Genomic DNA, 23,496 nt, shown 5'->3' with positions numbered 1-23,496 from the left:
TAGGCACTTCTGATCTTTATAATAATGTTCCCTGTGTTAACAGGTATAATTTATAATATTACTGCAGTTGTTAGAAGAAGAGAAGTGTTATATTGATGTTTTATACATAAGGAATAGTAATACAGTAAAGGAAGAACAAATTAAAAAATTGGATTTCTGGTTTGCTACAGGCAAGTGTTCTAAGCTGTCCTAACAAATAATTAATCTGATACAACATTTACTGTATGTTAAGCTGTATTTTGAGTAAGAAAGCAATGCAAATTACTTTTTTTTTTAAAAAAAAAACCCAAAACAACAAAACCAAAGTCAAAACCTCTTATTAGAACTCTTTTAGTCACGTGCGTTTATGTAATAGAAATTTGTTGGGTTTTTTTGTTTAATATCTCTTTTTTTAACTTTGTTAACAGCTTGTCCCGGGACATACACATCTGAACTGTCAGTGTCTCTAAATGGTAATCCCTCACATTACAAAATAGCATTGTCTGGCATTTTGAAGTCACCAAAAATAAAATTTGATCCCCCATTTTTGATGCTGATACCAGTTCCTCTGGATGTGACAAGTGAAAGAGCCATCAATATCATTCCACAAGATTATTTAAGGTAAAAATCTCAAAGTTAATTACGGAAATCCTGAATAATTCTTGATTTTGTTCTCTCCCCAAAAAGTGAATTATTTTTTGTTTGCAGAAGTTAGTAATATTTTTCTGCTCAATAGAGGACAGAGTCAGTGTATTCAGTGTAAAATTCATGTAGTTAATATGGCTGTGCATTCAACAACCCCATGTTCTATCCTCAAAACATTCCTGCTACATGAGGTGACCATGCGATATATTCACTCTGTCAGATGCTTTTAAAATTGCTTTGAATAGCACTGAAATTAAGAAAAGAGTCCTATCGAAATATTTGGCTAACTTTAGCCAGATACTAAGATCATAGTAGTATTTCTTTATTTTTTGCATTGTCATCAGATAAAATCTTTTTTTTTATATTTTCTGTACTGCACAGGATATAAAACACTGTTTTGAAATCTGTTGCTTGGACAAGTGGCAAGCTTGCATTTTTTTGGCTTTTCTTCTTCCTGTTTTTTTCTCTTTCTAATCAAGATTTTTCGTTTCAGAGAAGGCAGCATAAGTGTTGTAATTCTATCATTTAATAAATAATCCAAATGTTTTTCATATTTCTGTGGATCACCCAGTTTATCCTGTTATTTGAATTTATTAGAGAATTTTTGTAATTTTCATACTGTGTACCATAACCCAGCACCACACCTATTCCTATCTGATAGAAATCTTAGTATTTTAATCTTTCCAAACACCTTTCTGTACTGAAATATGCTTTCCTGGTCTCTAAGATACAAATTTTCTAATTGCAGTTATGAAAGAGCAGTAATATTAGTATGTTATGCTTTCATAAGTATCGTTTCAATATCAGAATAATTGGAGCAAAACTTTTAAAGTTGCTGTAAATTAATGAAATTAATATTACCTTCAAATTATTATTGTCTTGTCTCATTTGGGTTGTAGTAATTTATCAAGTGATTTTGACTATCTTTGATTGCAACTGAAAGGATTCCATATGGAAACTGAAAACACAGAACTGGGGAAAGGATCTTAAGTATCATCACAAATTTCACCTTAATATTTCTATTTTAAAATTTGCTTTGCCTTGTTGTGCAGTGATGCAATCTAACCAATATTAATGAAAGCTTCAAGTTTAGGAAACCTAAAGTAAGGAAGTATTATTTATGCCCTTTGTAGCACAGTTAGCAGAAATTTCTCTTCATTTTACTTCTTGGACTTTTGTGGGCCAGTATGAAATGTTCAGATATTTATGTAAAAAACTAACCAGAGTCTAAATGGTAGAGGAGTTTTCATTATTTAGGTGACTTATACTCAAACCTGAAGTTATTCTAATGTATTTAACTCACAAGCAGTTTCATAAATGTGTGACTGTGGATCAATTTTGTTATTGTTGTCCTGTGACTACAAAGACCATAACTATTTATTTTTAACACAGGCAATCACAAATTCAAGTTGAGATTCCAGAGCTTGAACTTGAAGATGGTGACAGGATTTACCCTTTTTCTGTACAGTTCCCAAAAGAACAAGATGTTTTTCTTTTATCAGATGGCACAAATAAAGAACTGACTTGTCATGTCAGCTTCAGATCATCTAGACCAATGTCATTTTTGGGGAATATTTTCTTCATTGATGAAGAAGAAAACAGGTAATGTATGCAACTCAAATTCATTTGGGGGCAGGGTCCAAACTGACGAAGTTGGATATTTGACATAGAACTCATAATGGTGGTGTAGAGACATACAAGAATTGTTATGGGAAAAAGAAAAAGAGAAAATGAAGCACAGATATTTATCTCTCTTTTTTCCAACTGAATTACAGTTCAAAAACACAAAATTCAGTTTTGATCTCCAAGGTAAAATTAATCAAATTGACTATCTCAAGGTCTTACATCTCGTTCATATCTACTAGTAATTCTTATGCCTACTTCAGTCTTCTCAGTTTGCTTTGGAGAGACATGGTCTTGATTCTGCAAACCCCAGTGTTTTTTAGTACAAAATATCTTGCTTTTTGAAAAATACCCTATTAAATTTTGAAGCCCATTCCATGCTGATTTCAGGGTGCTCTGATTTTGAGTTGAGACAAACTGCGTGAAATTTTATTCCATTGAGTCTTTCTCCTATGTTTAATTTTTTAAAACAATGAAATGTTTGTGACTGATTTAAAGTCTCTTTTTCTGGCTTTATCCTAATGGCATCTGGATGAGTTGGTGGTTCTTGTCACCTGCTTGTGAATCTTTACAAGGTTGCAGTGGAGTGATCTTGCAAAGGATTACTCCATTTTCAGTCCTCTTAAAAGCTTCAGGTGTTCCTCTGGTACCCAAGAATTCAAGAAGAAATATCTCTGAGTAATTTAGTGGGTACTGTCTCTAAGTAAGATATTGTAGTTATTTTGAAGATGAGTACGCAAGTTTGTATGCTCTTAGCTGAGGCATTTCCCAACCACTAGTTCTTCCTGAAATATCTCTAATATTGTTACTCAGATTATTAGGAATGTGGAGGCAACTGTCCATACCAAGGATCAATATGGAACACTTCACGTGGAGGAGTGTGGGTTGGTTTGGTTTTCTTTTGTTTTCTTTTGGCTTTTTCTTGTGTGTATGCATATGGTTTCATTTGTTTGTTTACTTGTATTTTTTGTGTTGGTTTAGGATTTTTTTGGGAGCTATTTTTTGGCTAATGAGAAAGAAAGCTGCATATGTGTGTTCAGAGACAGGAATTGGGAACCTTTAAGTGATTAATACATTAATGCCTCTGTCGTAACACAAGACTGCATGGATGAATGTTGCTTATCTGTATCAGTGCAGCTTATTGTTTATAGACTCCAAAATATACATACATACACATATCTATTTCTGTTGGGTTTTTTTGTTTATGTAATACTAGGAATTCCTAGAAGTATGGTTGGGATCTATTTCAGCTTCAGACCATACTTCCTGTATGAAAAGTATACAAGATACTGACTTTTCTCATATATTTCTGAGACACACGACTGGATAGAAAAGTATGGAAAACTATTGGTGTCTTCTCCTTCCATCCATGCTGGGTTCTTCAGTTTTTTCTGCATTCTGCATGGTCTTCCTAAACAGCAGCAGAAGCAGGCACTATCTGAGAGAGGGGATAAGGAACAGATGTGTTTTACTTTATTTATTTGTTTATTTCCTCAAATGCAGTCCTGCACACTGTGGCAGAAAGCACTTGAAGTTTACAAAAGTACTGAAATTATTTGGGAGCATGAGTTCTGCATCTAAAAAATACTTAAGAATTTACATAGTCTTATTTCCTGTTAGGCAGAACAGACACCTAGACAAACACAGAGTTTGACACCAATTTATCCGTAGTGTTCATACCAAAATGAATTTCTTTAAAACACTATTTATTGATTAGTGCATATTCAATATTGAAATTTATACATCTTATTATAATTTTATAGTAGGTTGTTTTTTAAGTAACTTTAATGTTTAACAGCAATGCAGAAGGTCTCCTCTGCCCCTAGTAAATGGAGATCAAATCCTTTATTAAATGTTCTATGTCAAAATAACTGGTTTCAGCATTTATCCCTTTTATTCATCTCTCCCCTTGGTGGGATAAATAAGGAGGAAAGATAGGTATTGTTGTAATTAAAAGCCATTCCTGTAGTTACTAAATTCAGTAAAGCAAGTATTTTGAGAGTGAAATATGTCCTCCCTAGAGCTTAAAATGGGCTTTTTCATAAGAATAAAATGAAATTTTATGTTATTTTGATGCAAGGGTTATGAACTTTTCAGTTATTGCTGCTCTCATTGGATTAGTATTTTATATTTTTCTGTATAGATTGTCAGCCAGCAATCTATTTCTTATTAATTTTATTTAATTCTTAGGTTTAATCATTGTGTGGGATGTGATTCATAAATCTGTGCTAAAGCTTGAGGTAATTATGAGAAAATGTTAATTTAAGCTTATGATGAGGACTGAAATATAGCTGCTGAGCAGGCACAATATTTAGTTTTAATAACTGTTTTTATGTGATGCGCTAGCAGCTTCTCAAAAGTTGTTATAGAGAAATAATCCTTTCTGCTGTGTAATAATTTTTTTTCTGTATTTTCTATTAAAATGAAATAAAGGATACCATCCTCAATTTAAAGGTAAACTCAAAGTGGTTTTGAAAAAAAGATACCAAACTAAAGTCATCAAAGTAACCTTGAAACACCATCCCTGCTCACGAAGGTGAAAAATATCATGCTCAGTAATGTCAAATCATCTTAAAATTGCTGCTGTATTTTAAAACGTAGTAGATGGGTATTTGTTAAGGGACAGAATTGATACCATTGGTTTTCCAATGCATATGTGACTTCCTGTCAGGGGGTTGCATGTGTGCGTGGGCTGTAGGAGCAGGTGATATAAAACCTGATCACAACTGGTTGGAATAGCACACCATACAAACCAAAGGGCTTCTGTGTGTGCTGTTAGTCAGTGTAATTATGTTTTTCATATTGGCTTTTGGAAGAAATTATTTTTATTATATATATAGAATCCTTTAGGTTGGAAAAGACCTTTAAGATCAACGTGTCTAACCATTAACCTGGCACTGCCAAGTCTGCCACTAAACCATGTCCCTAAGCAACACATTATTATTATAGTAAAATTAATGGTAATTTATCCAGACTTTGGTTTCATTACTGCTGTTAATATTATTGTGTGCCTTGATATTCCACTCTGTAGTAATCTGTAGCTGTTCTTGTTCTCTGCATAGCTGCACTCATTCTTCCCAGCTCCCCTGTCATGGGAGACCTATGGAGTGCTTTCAAACTTCAAACCTGATTCAACTAATTATCTAAGCACTGAAGCAGTTTGTTTCAAACTGTTTAACTGAAGAATTTGAACTGCTTTGTTAATTTGAGTCTTTTAGGAAGACAAGATTCTGGGTTCTTCTAGATCATTAATAATAAGCAAATGAAAGCTATAATCTTTTATAACACCTATAAAAGGTAACTGGTCTTGAATAGGCTCCTGGTTTGTTTAATAGGCTGTGAAATCTCACAGTATCAGTTGCTGAAGTAGTAGTTTGTATTTTTAAATTATTTGAACTAAAATTTTGAACTTCAACTTCATATTCTCTGTTCTAGGATGAAATTAAATTAAGTGACTTAGAAAGTAATTTTCATATGTTGGTAAAATATTGTGTCCTGCATTTAATCGCTTAGAAGAGGAGCCTTAACTTCTAAGCAAAACTAATTCTAGGTGTATTTGAAAGCATGAGTATTGATGAGAGACTCTATTTTGGTCTCTTTTTAGTTCTGCGATGTTTTGATTTTCTAAATTCAAGTCTAAAACCTTGGTAGGATTGATTGTGATAGTCCATATTAAGTCCATTTAAACAACATTTTTTTTTTTTTAAATCAGAGTGAACATTGTTTAGAGGATAGATATTGTTGAATTTGGCTACTTTAGTGAAGACATTTGAAAGACGATTGGCAATCATGTTTTATAGCAAAACCATGTTATGTGTAGCTGTAAAAGAAAAATAAAGAGCTATATTGTTGTCATTTATGCAAGTAATTTACTATGTGCAGATTCCATTTAGTGGATCATAAGAAAGTGTATTAATATTTATTTCATGAATGCCTTAAATGAGACTTTGCAGTTATTTCCTAATATTATTTTAATCTCTATTCTTCTTTTTTGCCCCTTTGACTCCAAAGGAGAATAAATGAAATTTCTTTGCACAGTACGAACAGCAATATAGAAGTAAAAGTTAACATAAAATCTAATAATGCCTTGAGCAAGTATTTAATAACTGGGAAGAAATGTTTAGCTATGACACTTACTTAGTTCAACTTTAAAAACTAAACCCAAAAAAATCCTCTGTGAACATGGCATGTTTATATATTTGTCCTCTAATTGTTGTTGTATCTTTTAATTGCTGATTGTATAGATAGTTTAGCAGGAAAAAAAGTTTTCTGCCATACTGATTGAAATGAACTTTAACTCACCTTTTCTAAAAAAAAGTAGTAAATAACAAGTACATTTTCTGTCTTGGAATCAAAGGAAATGGTAATCTGGACAGCAAAATGTCCAAAAATCCCCGTAGCTATGGTGGGTAGATAAATTATGGTGATCATTGATGACACAAATGTATTGAGGTCCTTGCCTCCCATGTTTTACAGTTCTTCACTTTCTTTCTCTCTCCCACTGGGAAGCCGGGGAAACTCATGTAATTTCTGATGTTATGCACGTTGTTCACGGCTGGAACTTCAGGATGTTGGGGATCTTAGCCTCTAATAACAAAGTGATGCAACTGATACACAATCACTAAAAGGTACACAGCTATGAATTGGTTCCAGCTGTTTTGGTAGTCCATGTGATCTCAGTGTCTCATGGCAGGAAACAGTACCTTCCTTTTCGCTGCTGGGAAATGAGCCTAAAAAAACATGCAGGTCTTTAATAGATACTGCTGGCAGATGTTAAATGAATGTATTCTGTTGTTATACTGTAGAGAATAAAAGGTGTTGAATTCTGCCAATGTCATTTAAAGTTGGAGTGAGCAAGGAGCTAGAAAACATTGAAGTTCTTGATATTTGCGTGCTTCTTTGCTGCATTCATCTGTCCTAATAATGTATTGTCAGTTTACATCAGATAGTTGGGAGTAGTCTTGAAAACCAGGATGGTCCAAAACCAATAGTTGTTGCTGTCGCTTTCTGGTCTCATGGCTTTCTACCATTCTGGTGGTCCTCCAGCTGAAGTGTCTGTTATTCAGAAAATATTGCTCCTCCTGGAAAATAATTCTCAATGTACTAAAGCAAGATGAATAGTGTTTGAATTATTAAAATACATTTTTCTTTGTAATTTTAACAGCTTTAGTCAAAATAGTTAATTAATATTAATGTTAGTTAGTAAGTTAATGTGGAGCGAAGAAACAGCTATGTGATAACGTAAACTATCAAATGCCCTTAAGTTGTGCCGGGGAGGTTTAAACTAGATATTAGGAAATATCACTTCACAGAAAGTGTTGTCAAGCCTCGGTACAGGCTGCCTAGGAAAGTGGTTGAGTCACCATCCCTGAAAGTATTTAAAAGTTGTGTAGGTGTGGTGCTTAGGGACGTGGTTCAGTGGTGGGCTTGGCAATGTTAGATGAATGCTGGACTCAACGATCTTTAGAGGCCTTTTCCAACCTAAATGATTCTGCGATTCTGTGACTAAGCTAAGTTGAATTACCTTTCAATTGCAGTAAGCTAAGAACATGCATGCAGATGGTTAACAGGGATCCAATGATTTGCTTGTTGACTGCACCCAGGGAGATTGGGGTGAAATGTGAAAAGAGGGATAAAAGGTGAATTGCTTCACATTCGTATGGCTGCTACAGACAGTACAGACACTCCAGTGAACATTGGAGCATGCACATAAATTTCTAATGTTTTTGTAACTGCAGTCAATATCTTACTCTTTTTAAATTGAATCTATTTATTTCTAAATATTTATTTTGACATTTCTTGTAAAGGCTTATAAAACAAACGTTAAATCAAAACAGAAGTTGCTTTTCAAGAAAACTTCCCGTGTCAAAAGTTATAGCATATATTTTGCAAGTTAGCAGTCTCCTTTAGGACACTCGTAAATATCACCTGTAATTTTAATTGCTTTTTCTCCTCAGAGAGACTGAGTTCATTTATTTTGCAAAATCTCTGCAAACTCTTGGACTTCCAGATTAATGGTACATGCATGCTTGTAGTAAAACTATGAAGTGGAAATATTATACTAAACTTCCCCATTTCACCATGTGCAGTCCAATCTGTGTACTCTCCTACTGAACCAGAGTAGAAGAGAAAAGAAGTTTTCAGGACACCTTTGTTCTGTGTTTTATTCTTGTGCTGAAATATCTTGATTACCATGGCTAGAAATGAAGCTATCACTTTTGTATTTTGTGTTGGACAGGTTTTCACTTCAAGTTGCTGCAACAGCAGAAAATTGCCTTCTTACTTTATACCCGTATTTGGCATTGCACCGCTCCGATCAACAAGTTATCTTGAGAAGCAGTAAGCAGTCAACATTTTATCACTTAAAATTCTATTATATGCAGTGTGATATTATGTTTTCAGTGCAACAACAGGGATGTAATCATCGGTATAGTATTTTTCCCTCATTAATTAGAACGGGATACTGCAATTCAATATTTAAAATGGTATAATAGCTTCTGTTTTCTTGTTCAAAATGATGAAAACATTTATACAATCAGGTAACATTTATTGCAAATATTGGACAAACCTTAATGTTACAGAATGCTTTGCTTTTAAAGTATGAGTAGGTAAAACAGCCCAAACAGTAAAGAATAAATTAACCTAATTTAAATTAGAGAGTGGTTATCAGTAATTCCTAGAATGACAGTTGGATGTATTTTGAAGAAAGCAAAAGAGAAGAAAGCCACACAGTATTATGAGAAAACATAATAATTGTTTGCCTGTTGGTAATAGTTTTCAGGTGGTTTTTTTTTCTAATTACTGTTCTTAAAGGCTGGAGAGCATAGTCATATTTTAAGGATGAAAAAAAGCCTGCGATCAGAGACCAAAAGTGTTTCTGGGTGCAGTGTCTCTCTGCCTGCCTCTCTGTCTCTACACCTCTGCCTGTGTGCCCCCTCCTCTGCCCCAGATGGATCTCTGCCTCCTGCAACCTCCCCTTTCTGCCTGCCTTGAAGATCTGTAATTTCTTTACGTGAAGCTTTTGCTTAAGGGAAGAGATTACGATCATTGTATAACTCAAGTCAGGAGGGATCTCTGGGGATCATCTAGTTCAATGTCCTGCTCAAGCAGGTTCAAGTACAGGGTAAATTTATTATGTTTTTTATAATGCTTGGGATCTGATATGTTTTGATGAAATAGACAAGTTTTTCAAGTAAGCAAGTAATTCCTTAGGTCTGAAATAGATTTAGCTTTGAAGACTGTGAATTCTGACATTACCTTAAAATGAGTGTGTTACTGAGACTGTCTATGAGAAAATAGAATTGGTACTTGTGAAGCTGAAAGGGGGATTTTTTTTTTCTTTTTAATGTAGAAGGTAGATACCATATATATCATTCATGATACCATAGATATCATAGATATCATTCATGGATGATAGCACAATCAAATGAAGATAGGGAAGGGGGAAAAGTATTATTTCTTTTAAATGTGTGATTTATTTTTTTTTAAGATGCTCTGTAGGTTTCCCTTAAGGATTAAACAAAACATTGTTATTATTTTATAAGAGCTGATAAAACTGATTTCCCATTAAAAATTGGAATATTTCTGTCCTGTGTTGATTGCTTATTGCTTTGGTTACACTGTCTGTCATTACCACTAAATTCCTTATGTCTACTATATGTGGTTTTGAATATAATGTTTTGGTGTGGAATGTTGATTAATGTAACCAAACCATATCTGTACCATACAGTAGCTTTGAAGTATATTCAGGAAGGCTTTGCTTCTACGTATCTGACACCATGCTCCTGTGTTATTTGCTCCAAACCGTAACAGTGCCAGCAATCTAAAATTAAAGCTAATAACATGGAGTTTGTCCTTCTCTTTCTGGTCTGTACTGGGTTCCTCTTCTACTCTTGTTCTGGAGACTAGCATGAGAGATAGCTAGCAGTGGGTATTGTAATCCTGTTGTACACCAACATATCGGAATATATGTTCTGACAGAACTAATGGATTGATGAAGCATACTTTTCAGCTTAGATTGTTAAATGTGCAGTGGTGTGCCTGAAGGAGCTTGATAATTATATGCTGAGATTTACTACAGAGTTATGATAAAATTCTTTAGTAATATTTTTTTCACGGCTTAGAATTCTTGAATCGACACTGTTCTGATAGGTGCTTTTTGGAAAGTTTGTAAAGCTTGTAAAACTTAGAGTTAAAGGAGAAAAATATGCAAGTAATTTTTATTTTGTCCCTGGTCTAATGACCAGAGTGAGATTTTCATCATGAATCATATGAGAAATGTTGCTTCATTAATTGAAGCACGAAATAGAAAAATATAGAAGCAGATAATAATTTATAAACTGTTAGAGCGCAGACAATAAAATATGTTTTACTCAACCACAGCTTGTAATCTTGTTTTATAGACAGTAAAGACTGCAGTACTGGAGAAATTGTTCTGCAGTCGCCTTGTACTCCACAATCGCTTTCCCGTAGTATTTCCTCAAGTTCCTTTGCTTCAGCCAATGACACAACCTATGAAGATTCTCGGCCAGGTATAGTGCAGCTATTCACTTTAGACACTTTGAAGTCTTATAACTGCTTTTCAGTTTACTGTTTTAAAGAGATATGTTTCACATTTTTAGGTTTTGCCTGAAATGCTTTTGCACATATGATCAGTGAATATTAGGGAATCTGTCCTCTCCTGTGACACCATGGGAAGCAGGGCATAGAGTACAGAAGCAGAAAAAAACCTCTGTTAAAATGCTATATTCTGCAAAAGTCTAGTAGTATGCTCAGGTTAGACTTCAACATTTTTATTGCACTGATGAAGTACTGTATTAAAACTACCATTGTCAGTAGGGTTCTGCTAAGGTGCTGTTCCATATGAACAAAGATTAACAGATCTTCTGTAAGGTTGCCGGGGGACTAATATCTGAGGCTGTTGACATCTCTGTTCTTTCAGCTGTTAGTTGTCTAACTAGGAAGTTAGAAGAGCAGAAGGTACTGCTGCTGTTTCATCACTGTTAGAATTCTGCTCTTGCAGATCTGCTGATGTTTGTCTGATGATTCTCTAAGATATTGCCAAGGCCAACAAGGATAGTTAAACAGATTAAATAGTAGCTCCTTACCAACACGATTCATATTTAATGGAATAATGTAAGAAGAGTTCAAAAGAGCAACTCAATTTCAGATCTAAAAAGACAATAACCTCTGGTAAAGGTACCAGTGACAAGGTGGGGAAAGTAATTTTGTCAGCCGGCAGAACTGCACAAACTGAGATCTGACTGCATGATGATCTTACAAACGTTGAGTCTCTTTTTCTCTATATGATACTGTATTATTTTTTTCTTCTTAAATCCTAATACAATTTTTTATTCACTGTTGAAGGTATTAGTTTTATTTTTGCATAATTTAATGAAACATTAAAAGCACAAGCGCTGTTAAAATACACCTGCAAGGATGGAATCATGTAAGTTATTTGTGCTATGAGGAAAACTGTTCTGCTGTTATCTGTTATGTAATAATGTCGTGGTTGATGTTTTTAATAACTAATAGTTGTTAAAAAATATGATCTTAGTTTTGGCCAGGTCAGAACTTAGGAGAGAGAAGGGCTAACAGAAAGCTGACAGAAAGGGAGAAAAGTCCAAAGGCTTATAATGGAGGTGTAGGCTTAATTATAGCTGTACAATGCCTGACTGGTTGTTTGAACTCATCAGTTACTGAGCTGTGCTATGTGATTGAGGTGGAAAACTAGGGTTGACTAGCTGATAAAGCTATACCTACTGGAACTGTGTAACTGACTATTTCTTTAAGATTGCTGTCTGTAGTTTTGAAAGCCATACCTGAATTTATTTCTTCTGATTGGGTAATAATTTTTATTTTGAGGAAAATTGGATTCAAAGAACATATTTTGTTCTATTCCTAAATCGTGCACATGTATTCTTAAATTGTCTACTTCTGAAGTATATTGATCTGATGTGTTGTCATCATACGTTGTCTGATGTGTTTTTTTTTTTTTCTGAAAACAATTCTGTGTTTAAATAAAGTTTTTATACTAGAAAAAAATAGGGAAATAATCTTTCTGGTTTTTTTTTTTATCATTCAGGGTCAGATTCTAATTTTGAAACTGAGAGTGATGAAATGATAAGTGAAAACAGTGAAACTGGCAGCCAAAGTGATGGGAGAGAAAATAACTCTGAATTATCTTTCTTTCCTGATGAGGATAAAAAGGAGTACATCTTCTTTCAGAAGACTCTAACTGCCATTAAGAATTGGTTCACTCTCTTTGGTTGGTCTACGGGACAAAATCCTATCTCAATACCACATTCACTAAGACGGTAACTAGAGCTTAGAGCTAACTTATGTCTGCTTAGCAATATCTTAGCATAGATACTAAAGTGTTTTGGATAGGATCTGAAGAATATAAATACACTCTAATGCAGAATTGTACATTGAAGTTGTAGCATCTATATGCTGTTTATATGAAAATGGTATTCAGGTGTTATTTTTCTTTTTCTAAAATACTTTTCCAACTATGACACTGTGATATATCATAACGCAGCGTATATTAAACACACAGTTCAAACTACGTGTCACCCTCTTGGCAGAAATTAATTCCTCTCCCAGAATGAACATAGTTCTAGCAACTCTTCCTCCTTTGGTTGCATAAATAACTTATGACAATAATGTGTTGTTTTTCCCCAAATACTCTGAACATCAGGAAATGAATGGGAAAGCCAATCTTATAATCAACAGTCTCACAAATACCCTGGAAATCCATCAATCTAAATGCCATCACTTAGTAGATCTTGTCTAGCTTGGTACTAAGTAACGAAGAAGCCAATTTCCTGTGCGTTAATTAACATGATAGAAATCAAAGTTGTGCTTGATAGAAAGCAGTGACAAACAAAAATTTATTTGTGAAATATTTCACATATTAATTTTTCCATGCAGGTCAACGTTCTTACATTATTATGAAATTTCTGTAAAAAAGAATAAGCGTTATACTTTTCAACTTTCTTGCTGCAACTTTATTTTTTATGAAATTTACCGTCATGATATATATGATGTTTGCTTGTTTTGTGCACTTAACAGAGTAATATTATACCGTTTTCCTCTCTTAGTGATGTGTGTAAAGTCCAGATGACCTCTTCACAAGAAAAAGGTTTAAAAAAAATCCTCTACAAAAATACTACGTCTATTTATGACATGATAGTCTATCTGAGTGGACAGTGGTTACCAGGCATTACATTGAGCCAGTCATTGCCTCTTGATCCAGTTGAACGAGTGTTACAGCTCTACTGTCAGCATTCTACAATGCTTGCTTTCCTTACGTAAGTACATGTATAACAAAAATGCATCTCTTTGGTTTCCACTGTTTTTATTAATATATTTTGAACATCATTCCAAGTGAACAATATGCAGTAGTTTTAGGGTTTTATTTATGCTGTATTTTTTGCTATTCAAAATTTATGTATTATAAATTTTAAATTATTTTTACCAGTTTACACTAACTGATGTGCCCTTTGTTAGCATTATATCCAACACTGGAAGTCCATGGTAGCAGGAAGACCAGTAGCTGCAGTGATATAACAGTCCCAAGAAGCAATGTTTCTGATGTTTGTAAGGCCTGAAAGCATAATGATACTGTGTAGTGCCATCAACGTCTTTTCCACAATATTCATCAACAGAACTATTCCAAAAAGTGATAAATTACAAGTTTAAAAAACTTTATGGAAACAAGAAACCATGCTGTTTACTGTTATCTCAAACACCTCTTTCTGTTCTGTTATAGAACTCTAAAGAATTCCATCTTCCTGGGAACACTGCTTCACCTCAGTAGATCCCATAAACTTTCTCCATGCACTGAATCAAAATGCATGATAGAAGACAGTAAAAAGTGCATGCAAAACTTGTAAAATTTAGCTACCTAAACAACAACAACAAAAAAGCTGTGTCAGGCTTCACATCAATAGCAGAATGAGTGCTATATATTGCAGAGTAACTAAGAAGTTTTCTTAAAGAGTTTTTATTGGGTATTTTTGGAGCATACCTAGAGAAATTAAAAATCTTATGGCTCTTAAGTCTAGTTTTCCTATTGAGGATTTTTACAGGGAATCTAGGCATCTTGAAACTAGCATACAAGATGCTATTTGCCTACTTAAAAATGATGGTAAGTTTTGGGCTAAGTGGATCCCAACTCCTTTTGATAAGCATAACTGCAATTGGAAAGAAATATAAGTGTCTCTAAGGTAGTTTCTTGGGCAATTTGGAAAACTATTAAATACATAAATTTTAATAAAACCTCTTTGTCATACTCAGTTTTGTTTGTTAACTCACTAACATTCAGAGCAGAATTGGAACAGTGTCCAACTGGTCAAGGTTGAGTTCAATGCCTCTGTACACACATGTATCAATGGCTGATAACTGGTGAGATCTGATGGTTGGAAATGGAGAAGTAATCCATAACAGTCTTAGCAAAACCATTCAGGTTGTCACAGAAAAGCGGGTCTACCCGTGCTGCTGTGCTTATATGTATTTGATGTTAGATGATTAAGTTAGTGCTCAGTATGCACTTATTGCCACATCCTGTTACTTTTTGCTTCTTCTAGTTTATGTGAATCCTGTCAGATTTCTTCAGTGTTCAAAATTTATGGATATTTTTTCCTTACTTGTGAAGAAATGCAAATATTCTAGGTACAAGCTGTTATTTAAGAATGTTATAGATGCTAGTGCGAAAATTTCTGCTGTCTGCACTACTGACATGACTGTATGTAATTATGGCAAGACATCCAGAGCCAGCCTAGATACGAGTAATTAATTTGTGATCTGCTATTGCTGCATGTTCATTGATATTTGTGGAAAGTGCAAACTGTCTGACCAACGTAGTGGCTTCCTGTGGTGGGGTAACCACAAAAGTAAGCACAGGAAACCAATGGATGTAATCTATCTGGATTTCTATAAAGCCTTTGACACAGTCTCCCATGACGTCCTTCTCTCTAAATTGGAGAGATGTGGATTTGGTGAGTGGACTGTTCAGTGGATGAGAAATTGGTTGCATGACCATATTCAGTGAGTAGTGGTCAATGGCCCAACATGCAGATAGAGATTTGTGATGAGTGGTGTCCCTCAGGGATCTGTACTGGGACCAGTCCTGCTTAATATCTTTGTCAATGATATAGACATTGTGAGATCGAGTGCACCCTCAGCAATTTGCAGATGACACCAAGCTGAGTGGTGCAGTTGCCACGCTGGAAGGATGGGATGTCATCCAGAGGGATCTGGACAGGCTGGAGAGCTGGACCTGTGTGAACCTCATGAGCTTCAACAAGGCCAAGTGCAAAGTCCTACACATGGGGCAGGGCAACCCCGGATTTCAATACAGGATGGGGGATGATGTGATTGAGAGCATCCCCGTGGAGAAGGATTTGAGGTGCTTACTGAGAAGCTTGACATGAGCCATCAATGTGCGCTCGCAGCCCAGAAGGGCAGCCGTATCCTGGGCTGCATCAAAAGAAGTGTGGCCAGCAGGGCAAGGGAAGTGATTCTGCCCCTCTATTCCTCTCTTGTGAGACCCCACCTGGAGTATTGTGTCCAGTTCTGGAATCCTCAACATAAGAAGGGTATGGATCTGTTGGAACAGATCCAGAGGAGAGTTGCAAGGATGATCACAGGGCCAGAGCACCTCCCATATGAGGACAGGCTGAGAGAGTTGGGGTTGTTCAGCCTGGAGAAGAGAAGGCTCTGAGGAGATTTTATAGCGACATTCCAGTACCTGAAGGGGCTACAAGAAAGCTGGGGAGGGAGTTTTACAAAGGCTTGTAATGGTAGGACTAATGGGTATAAATGGGTATAAACTGGAGAGGGGCAGATTTAGACTAGGCATAAGGAGGAAATTCTTCACAATGAGGGTGGTGAGACACTGGAACGGGTTGCCTAGGGAAGTTGTGGATGCCCCATCCCTGGAGGCATTCATGGCCAAGAAGGATGGGGCGTTGGGCAGCCTGATTTAGTGAGAGGTGTCCCTGCCCATGGCAGGGGGTTGGGACTAAATAATCTTTAAGGTCCCTTCCAACCCAAAACATTCTGTAATTCTATGATTCCCTCCTGAAGAAGTCTGAATAGAGCACTCTGAGAACAGGAACAGTTCTCAGCTTTCTTTCCCCAAACACTACTTTCTGGTCAGCATAATTCATTTTTCAAATTTTCCACTTGCTAAAGCAGGGAGATGGTTTTTGCTGTTTGAAGAAACACGCCAAGTATCTCTTTTATTTTCCTTCCCTCAAAAATCTTCTTTGGTACATTCCCACAGCACTAAAGAAAAAGTTTGAGTATCCTACACTGCAACTAACTAATTTGTTGAGGAATAAGTATTAGCGGTGTGAAAATACTGATCTTGTAGAACTGGCATTGTATTAAACATTGACTTTAATGATGAGGAATTTTTTAAACACAGTGTTCTTCAATAACAAAATGCAGACAATTATGAAAACTGTCAGAACCCAACTTTACTATGATGATATCTAAAGTTGTAATATAGCTTCACTGAAGACGGAAGTTGTAGGTGACACCTATTTCCATATAGCTACCAAGTAAAAACATTGAAAGAAGGATAGGACACCTGAAAATATGTAAGATGTATAGCTTCCTTCTTTTAGCATTTGGGGAGGTACTTAGTTTTAAAAGGGATTTTATGGGATGGGGTCTATAACTTTGTGATAAATGGGAATTTCAGATGTGGTGAATTTTAGGACCAGACCACTACCTTGATACTATTTTGAGTCCTTGATAAAAATATTTGTGCTTTAAAAAACATGCTAGATAATTGTATGAAACATGACATTTCAATAATCTGAGGAGATATGTCACTATGTAAATATAGAGACAGAAAAAGATACTGTTAACATCGTAAGTTTAAACTGTGATGTGTGACTTATAATATACAAAGTAAATAAATTTTGACTGTATGGTACCAGAAAAGCATGATCATTTCATTTGAATGAAAGACTGGTTGTATAAGAAGGAAAGCTCATCTGATTATTATTCCTTTTAGGTATGTTACAACTGTAAATGTAAATCTAAATACATTAGGATAATTTTTCAGGCCTAAAAGTCAGGAAACATTTCTGCTGCCCTGAGAAAGAAACCTTAAGAATTCTTCCTTATTTTCCTCTCTTTCCAGCAACATTTGTTTAAACTGTGTCACTTGAGATAAGTAATGGTCTTTCTTTAATTGGAAGTTAGCTTTTTTTTTTTTTGGTATTCCTTTTCATGAAGTTGCCTTTTGTTACTGTAATTACTTTTCCTATTGCATTTATTAGTCACTTCAGAAGAGAAAGGTTAGTTTAACAATTAACAGAGTTTTGGAATACGTTTCTATACACCTATAAGACTTCCAATATCAGACCTGCAGACAGATAAAAGCATCATGAAGCTGTAATTCCACTGATGTTATGTAACACTGGTCCTTTGGCTTTCACAGGGAAATGGGTATTGCGTGTTTTGATGCTTTGTGCTATAATACCTCCTTTATGGAGGAGCAATTCTCATAAAAAGGCCACTCTGTCCAGAGTTGTATGTCCCTTTAGCATTCAGTTGTTGGCATAGGAATTGAACATGAACTTTATAAACAGAAGCAATCTAAAGCAATTAATAGAAATGCATCATTAGTTTAAAGTGTACTCAGATAAAACTTAGAAGACCTTGCAGATAGAAGGAACAAACTTGGACTCTCTTAAAAAGAATCTTCTTACCTACTTATAAAGTTTTGCTGCTTTATGATTTCAGAAGCCAAGGAGCCTGTCTCTCTCATGTTATGCCAGAATTTCTGTTTGAACCTGATGAATATAAGAAATGGATTGAAGTGCGAACTGTACAAAAGGTAGGTTTTTTTTTCTTCTGTGTGTGTTTTGTTTCATTTTTTGTTCCTATTTTAATGAAGACCCACATGTATAATGTCAGTCCTTTGAATACTAATGGAAATCCTCTGAGGACCATGAGTATTCCTACTGTAGTGACTGTTTTGGACCATGAATTTAAGTGCATGCATGAGATGGCACCAGCTTAAATTTCTGTTCAAACATTTACACCTTCCTCCACTGTTATTTCTCTTCCATTGCTTATGATACTGCTGATACATGCAGTTAATTTCCAACAGGTATGCTTTCTCAAAGTAGAAATAATTTTACTGCTTTCTACTGATGGAGAAAAATTATTTTATTGCTTTCTACTGATGTAGTAAAACTCACTAGTGTGAATTTTAGTGTTGTCCTGTGCAGGGATAGGATTTGGACTCCATAATCCTTGTGTGTCCCTTCCAGGTCAGATCATTCTCTGATTCTATGATACCATTTTAAAAAAGTATCCTTTGTTTTGCCTCTCTGTCTTGATTGCTGCTTTGAACTTCTGTCAGTTTTGTATTGTGCTGCTTATTCCTGAGACAGCAGCAAACTGTAAATGGTTCTAATTCTGATCACTATTGCATTATAGTAAACATTATCAGTCATTTATGTAATTGATTCGTTATTATTCTCTTGTGAATTTCCTATACAAATTGCTGAAATTAATATTGAAGATAAATCCCATTTCTTTGAAGAGTCACTCGGCTGAGTTGGAAAAAGGAAATGTGAAAAACTCGGACATACTTAGCAACAGTCATCTATTTGTTCTGGAGGACAGTGCATTTGAGACAATGAGTAAACGAGCTTGGACAGACGTGCTACTGCAGGTGTACAAGGTAAATTGTGGATACATTTACTTCATATAGTAAAAATATGTTCATTTTTAAAAAGGATCTATGGTATATTTGAGTTTTTTTTTTTCTGAAGCAGATCTTTAAAGCTAAGTACTTTTAAGTATTTTATTCCTCTCTGACAGAAGAAAAAACTGAGTACTGACAGTTTTAATTTCTTAGTTTTGAAAATTTAGCAATGTGTTAATATATTTCAATTAGGAAATACTACGTTAAAACAGTCTGCATTTTATAGGATTAAATGTTATAGAAATACCTTATTACAAATGAAAAAACTTATGCCATACTTTTTTGTTACCTTCATTAGAGACACTGGAAATAGTTGACTAGACATATACATAATCATGGTACTTATCTTATATTAGAATGGAATTTTTAAACAGGAAAGCATTTTTCATTATACTTATTCCTTTTGAGATACCATATAACCATAGAATGGTTTGGGTTGGAAGGGACTGTGAAGATCATCTGGTTCCAACCTCCCTGCCATGAGCATGGACACCTTCCACTAGATCAGGTTGCCCAAAGTCTCAGCCAACCTGAACACCTCTAGAGATGGGGCATCCACAGTCTCTCTGGGCAATCTGATCCAGTGCTCACCACCCTCACAGTAAACAATTTCTTCCTAATATCTAATCTAAATCTCCCCTCTTTCACCTTAAAACCATTACCACTCATCCTGTTACTATACTCCCTGATAAACACCCTCTCGCCATCATTCCTGTAGGCCCTCTATAAGGGGCTATAAGGTCTCCTCAGAGCCTTCTCTAGTTTAAACAAGCTGAACTCTCTTAGCCTGTCCTCATATGGGAGGTGCTTCAGAATCATCTTTGGCCCTCCTCTGGACTCACTCCAGCATATCCATGTCCTTCTTGTGCTGGGTGCTCCAGAGCTAGATGCAATGCTCCAGATGAGGTCTCATGAGAGAAGAGTAGAGGGGCAAAATCACCTCCCACGATGTGCTGGTCATGCTTCTTTTGATGCAGCTCAGGATACAATTGGCTTTCTGGGCTGCAAGTGTATATTGCTGGCTCATGTTGAGCTTTTCAGCCACTAGCAGACCCAGGTCCTCCTCTTCAGGGCTACTCTCAATCCGTTCTCCTCCCAGTCTGTATTTGTGCTTCAGATTGCCCCGACTCAGGTGTAGGACCTTATACGTAGGCCTTGTTGAACTTCATGAGGTTCTCACAGGCCCACCTCTGAAGTCTGTCAAGGTCTGCCTTGATGGCATCCTTTCCCTCCAGCATGTTGACTGTGCTGCACGTCTTGGCATTGTTTACAAACTTGCTGAGGATGCCCTCAATCCCACTGTCCATGTCTTTGATGTTAAACTACGCAATCCCAATACTGACCCCTGAGGAAAGCCACACGTCACCAGTCTCCAGGTCAGTTGAACAATTGACCACAACTCTTTGCGTGTGACCATACGGCCAATTCCTTGTCTTTTGAGTGGACCATCCATCCAATCCATATCTCTCCGGTTTAGAGACAAGAATGTGATGCAGGACAATGGTGAATGCTTTGCAAAAGTCTAGGTAGATTATGTCATTTACTGTAATAATGCTGTAGCCCTGTCATAGAAGGCCACCAAATTTGTCAGGCATGATTAACCCTCCATGCTGACTGTCACCAATCACCTCCTTATTTTCCGTGTGCCTCAGCAGAGTTTCCAGTAGGGTCTGGATCTGCTCCATGATCTTGCCAGGCACAGAGGTGAGACTGAATAGCCTCTAGTTCCTTGGGTCATCTTTTTTCCCTTTTTTAACAAGGGAGATTGTATTTCCCCTTTTCCAGTCCATGGGAACTTCGCCAGACTGCTATGAGATGAAACTCTTAAAAAATGGGCCACCTGAAATGGCTTGATTCAGTCAAGTATTGCATTGGGTATACATGGCAAGGTTTTGGCAACAGGTGTCTTACGGGGGTGGATTCTGTGAGAAGCTGCCTCTGTGTCTGAGAGAGCCAGTACCAACTGGCTCAAAGATGGACCTGCCACTGACCAAGGCTGAGTCAATCAGCAATGATGGTAGTGCCTCTGTGATAACATGTTTAAGAAGGGGGAAAAACTGTGGCACAACAGGAGCCAGAAGAGAGGAGTGAGAATATGTCAGAGAAACAGCTCTGCAGACACCAAAGTCAGTGAAGAAGGAGCAGAACGAGGTGCTCCAGGTGCTGGAGAGAGATTCCCCTGCAGACCATGGTGAAGACTATGGTGATGGAGGATGTGCCCCTGCAGCCTGTGGAGGTCCCCGTGCTGGAGCATGTGCCTGAAGGAGAATGTGACCACATGGAGAGCCAGCTCTATAGCAGGCTTCTGCAGGACCTGTAGCTCCATGGAGAGAGGAGCCCATGCTGGAGGAGGTTTTCTGACAGGACCTGTGACCTGATGGGTGGCCTATGCTGGAGCAGCCTGTTCCTGAAGTCCTGCAGCCTGCGGAAAGGACCCAGATTAGGTCAATTTGTGAAGAACTGCAGCCTGTGAGAAGGACTTGCATTCAAGAAGTTCATGGAGGACTGTTTCCCATGGGTAGGACCTGACACTGTGAGGAAGAAGCAGCAGTGGAGACAATGCATAAAGTACTGATTGCAACCCCAATTCCCTGTCCCTCTGTGCCATCCAGTGGAAGGAGGTAAAGAAATCAAGAGTGAAGTTGGGCCTCAGAAGAAATGAGGGGTAGGGGGAAGGTGTTCTAAGATTGTTCTTATTTCTTGTTATCCTACTCTGATTTAGATTTGGAATAAAATAAATTAATTTCGCCAATTTGAGTCTGTTTTGCCAGTGACTGTAACTGCTGAGTGATCTCCCTGTCCGTATCTCAACTAATGAGCCTTGAGTCTTATTTTTGTCCTGCTGTCAAGTTGAAGCAGGGGGATGACAGAGCATCTTGGTAGGCACCTGGCATACAGCCAAGGTCAACCCGCCACAGGTATTTCGAGAAACACAATTCAAACATTCACACGTGTACTATCAAAATGTATTAGCTGTTAAAGCAGTTATGTCTTTTGTTTTGATAAGATAATATTCATGTCTAGGTAAAAGGAAGCTAACTTTAATTTTCATCAGATTATTAATAATTGCAATTTGCCACTTAAGAAAGTTTCCAGTATTTCTTACAGTAACAGTTTAAAGACATCTTTAAACAAAAAATAAAAAGAATAAAGAAGAGAATTTTTAACTTAATCATTTCTGTAGTATATCACTAACTTTATTTTTTGTATTGTTAGAAATGGGGCATGATGAGATTTTGTTTAAACTTAATCAAACCAGTGAAGAAATAATATTTGTATACCACATCAAAATAAATCTTGTGATTTATTTAGTATGATTAGGTAGTGTGAAAACATTTCCTAATTAATCTAAGCAAAATATTTTCTCTGCATATTTTCTCAGCATTATCAGAGAATGGCTTGACTGTTACCAACAGCCAAACCCAGTTGTGATTAATCTGTTCCTCTAGTGATAAGATTATAGGATATGAAATTAACATCTGATAGTTTGCTCACCTGTTTATAAGAAAAGAAAAGTCATGGTGGAGAATGCAAATGTCTTCATTGAAATTATGGCTTAGAGGAAAAAGTAGTTTTTTTTATCTGTGATTATTTTTAGTTTGATTTTAGTATGCATGGATGTACAGTAGTTTATCGTGGGGTAGCAGAATGGTTTGCCCAAGATGTTGTGATTAGGAAGAAGATGAGAAGATATAGGGAGAAAATTGTTGTTATGTTGGCGTGAAGGAAACCTTTGTACTTTGAACAGCTTAAAATGTAAAAGAATTCATTAAAATGAAATATGTAAAGTGGAAAATTACTTGAAGTTGTACTGTAAGTGCTTACTTAAATCTGTGACATTTTTTAATGTTCTAAAAATAATTAAATATTGGTTTTCAGGTGGCAATGATTCAGCTTTGCTGGTGCCTCAGCTTTGCTGGTCCCTCAGCTTTGCTCTAAAAATTTTAATCCTGTTAAATCCTTTTTGCTGTTTTCTAGCATGTGTATACATTGAGTGCAATATTTTTAAATAAATTTTGTATCCTTTCTGATATCTGAGAGCAAAGCATCATCATGAATTTCCATTAATGTAGATGCTGGCTACTACTGGAAGAACATGTCTTAGATGGTGAGGAAAACCAGGTTTTCCTGGTGGCATTTTTCTGCCTATTTACTTATGCTAGGAATACTGGAGTAGGGGGGGTGCTTCCAAATAGGTCTTTCATCTTTCTGACCATTGTTTAGACACAAGAATGGGGCAGAACGTATGGTTGCTGGGGATCTGAAAGGGTTCAAGTTTACATCAGCTTAAACTTTTTGTGATAACATTCTTTGCATCATTCTAGTTCTGTTTAATACATGAGGAGCAGCTTCTTATTCATTGTTCCTTTTCTTTCTGTCTTACCATAATACATTTTTACAGCCTTATAATGTCACATTCATCTTCTCTGTCTCTCCTGCTGAAGTCTTAAGAATGATATGTTTCTGCTTTACTTTTTTGTTGTAGCCTTATGCAGTTTGGCTACTGTGGT

At 36.2% G+C, this 23,496-nt stretch overlaps 1 protein-coding gene across 1 annotated transcript in view; it reads left to right on the top strand.

The window, feature by feature from the left end:
- The window catches only part of CFAP47 (cilia and flagella associated protein 47), a 296,277-nt gene that overhangs the window by 46,083 nt on the left and 226,698 nt on the right, over positions 1-23,496 (top strand). The window contains exons 26-32 of the mRNA XM_054060306.1: positions 408-600; positions 2,017-2,226; positions 8,486-8,586; positions 12,332-12,563; positions 13,350-13,559; positions 18,013-18,106; positions 18,821-18,961. Of these exons, the coding sequence (XP_053916281.1) occupies positions 408-600; positions 2,017-2,226; positions 8,486-8,586; positions 12,332-12,563; positions 13,350-13,559; positions 18,013-18,106; positions 18,821-18,961 (1,181 nt within the window). The remainder of the gene's footprint in view (positions 1-407; positions 601-2,016; positions 2,227-8,485; positions 8,587-12,331; positions 12,564-13,349; positions 13,560-18,012; positions 18,107-18,820; positions 18,962-23,496) is intronic.

This window comes from Cuculus canorus, chromosome 1 (assembly GCF_017976375.1).
Source record: "Cuculus canorus isolate bCucCan1 chromosome 1, bCucCan1.pri, whole genome shotgun sequence".
NCBI lineage: Eukaryota > Metazoa > Chordata > Aves > Cuculiformes > Cuculidae > Cuculus > Cuculus canorus.
Note: the sequence above shows the minus strand (reverse complement) of the source record. Positions and strands in the feature narration are given on the sequence as shown.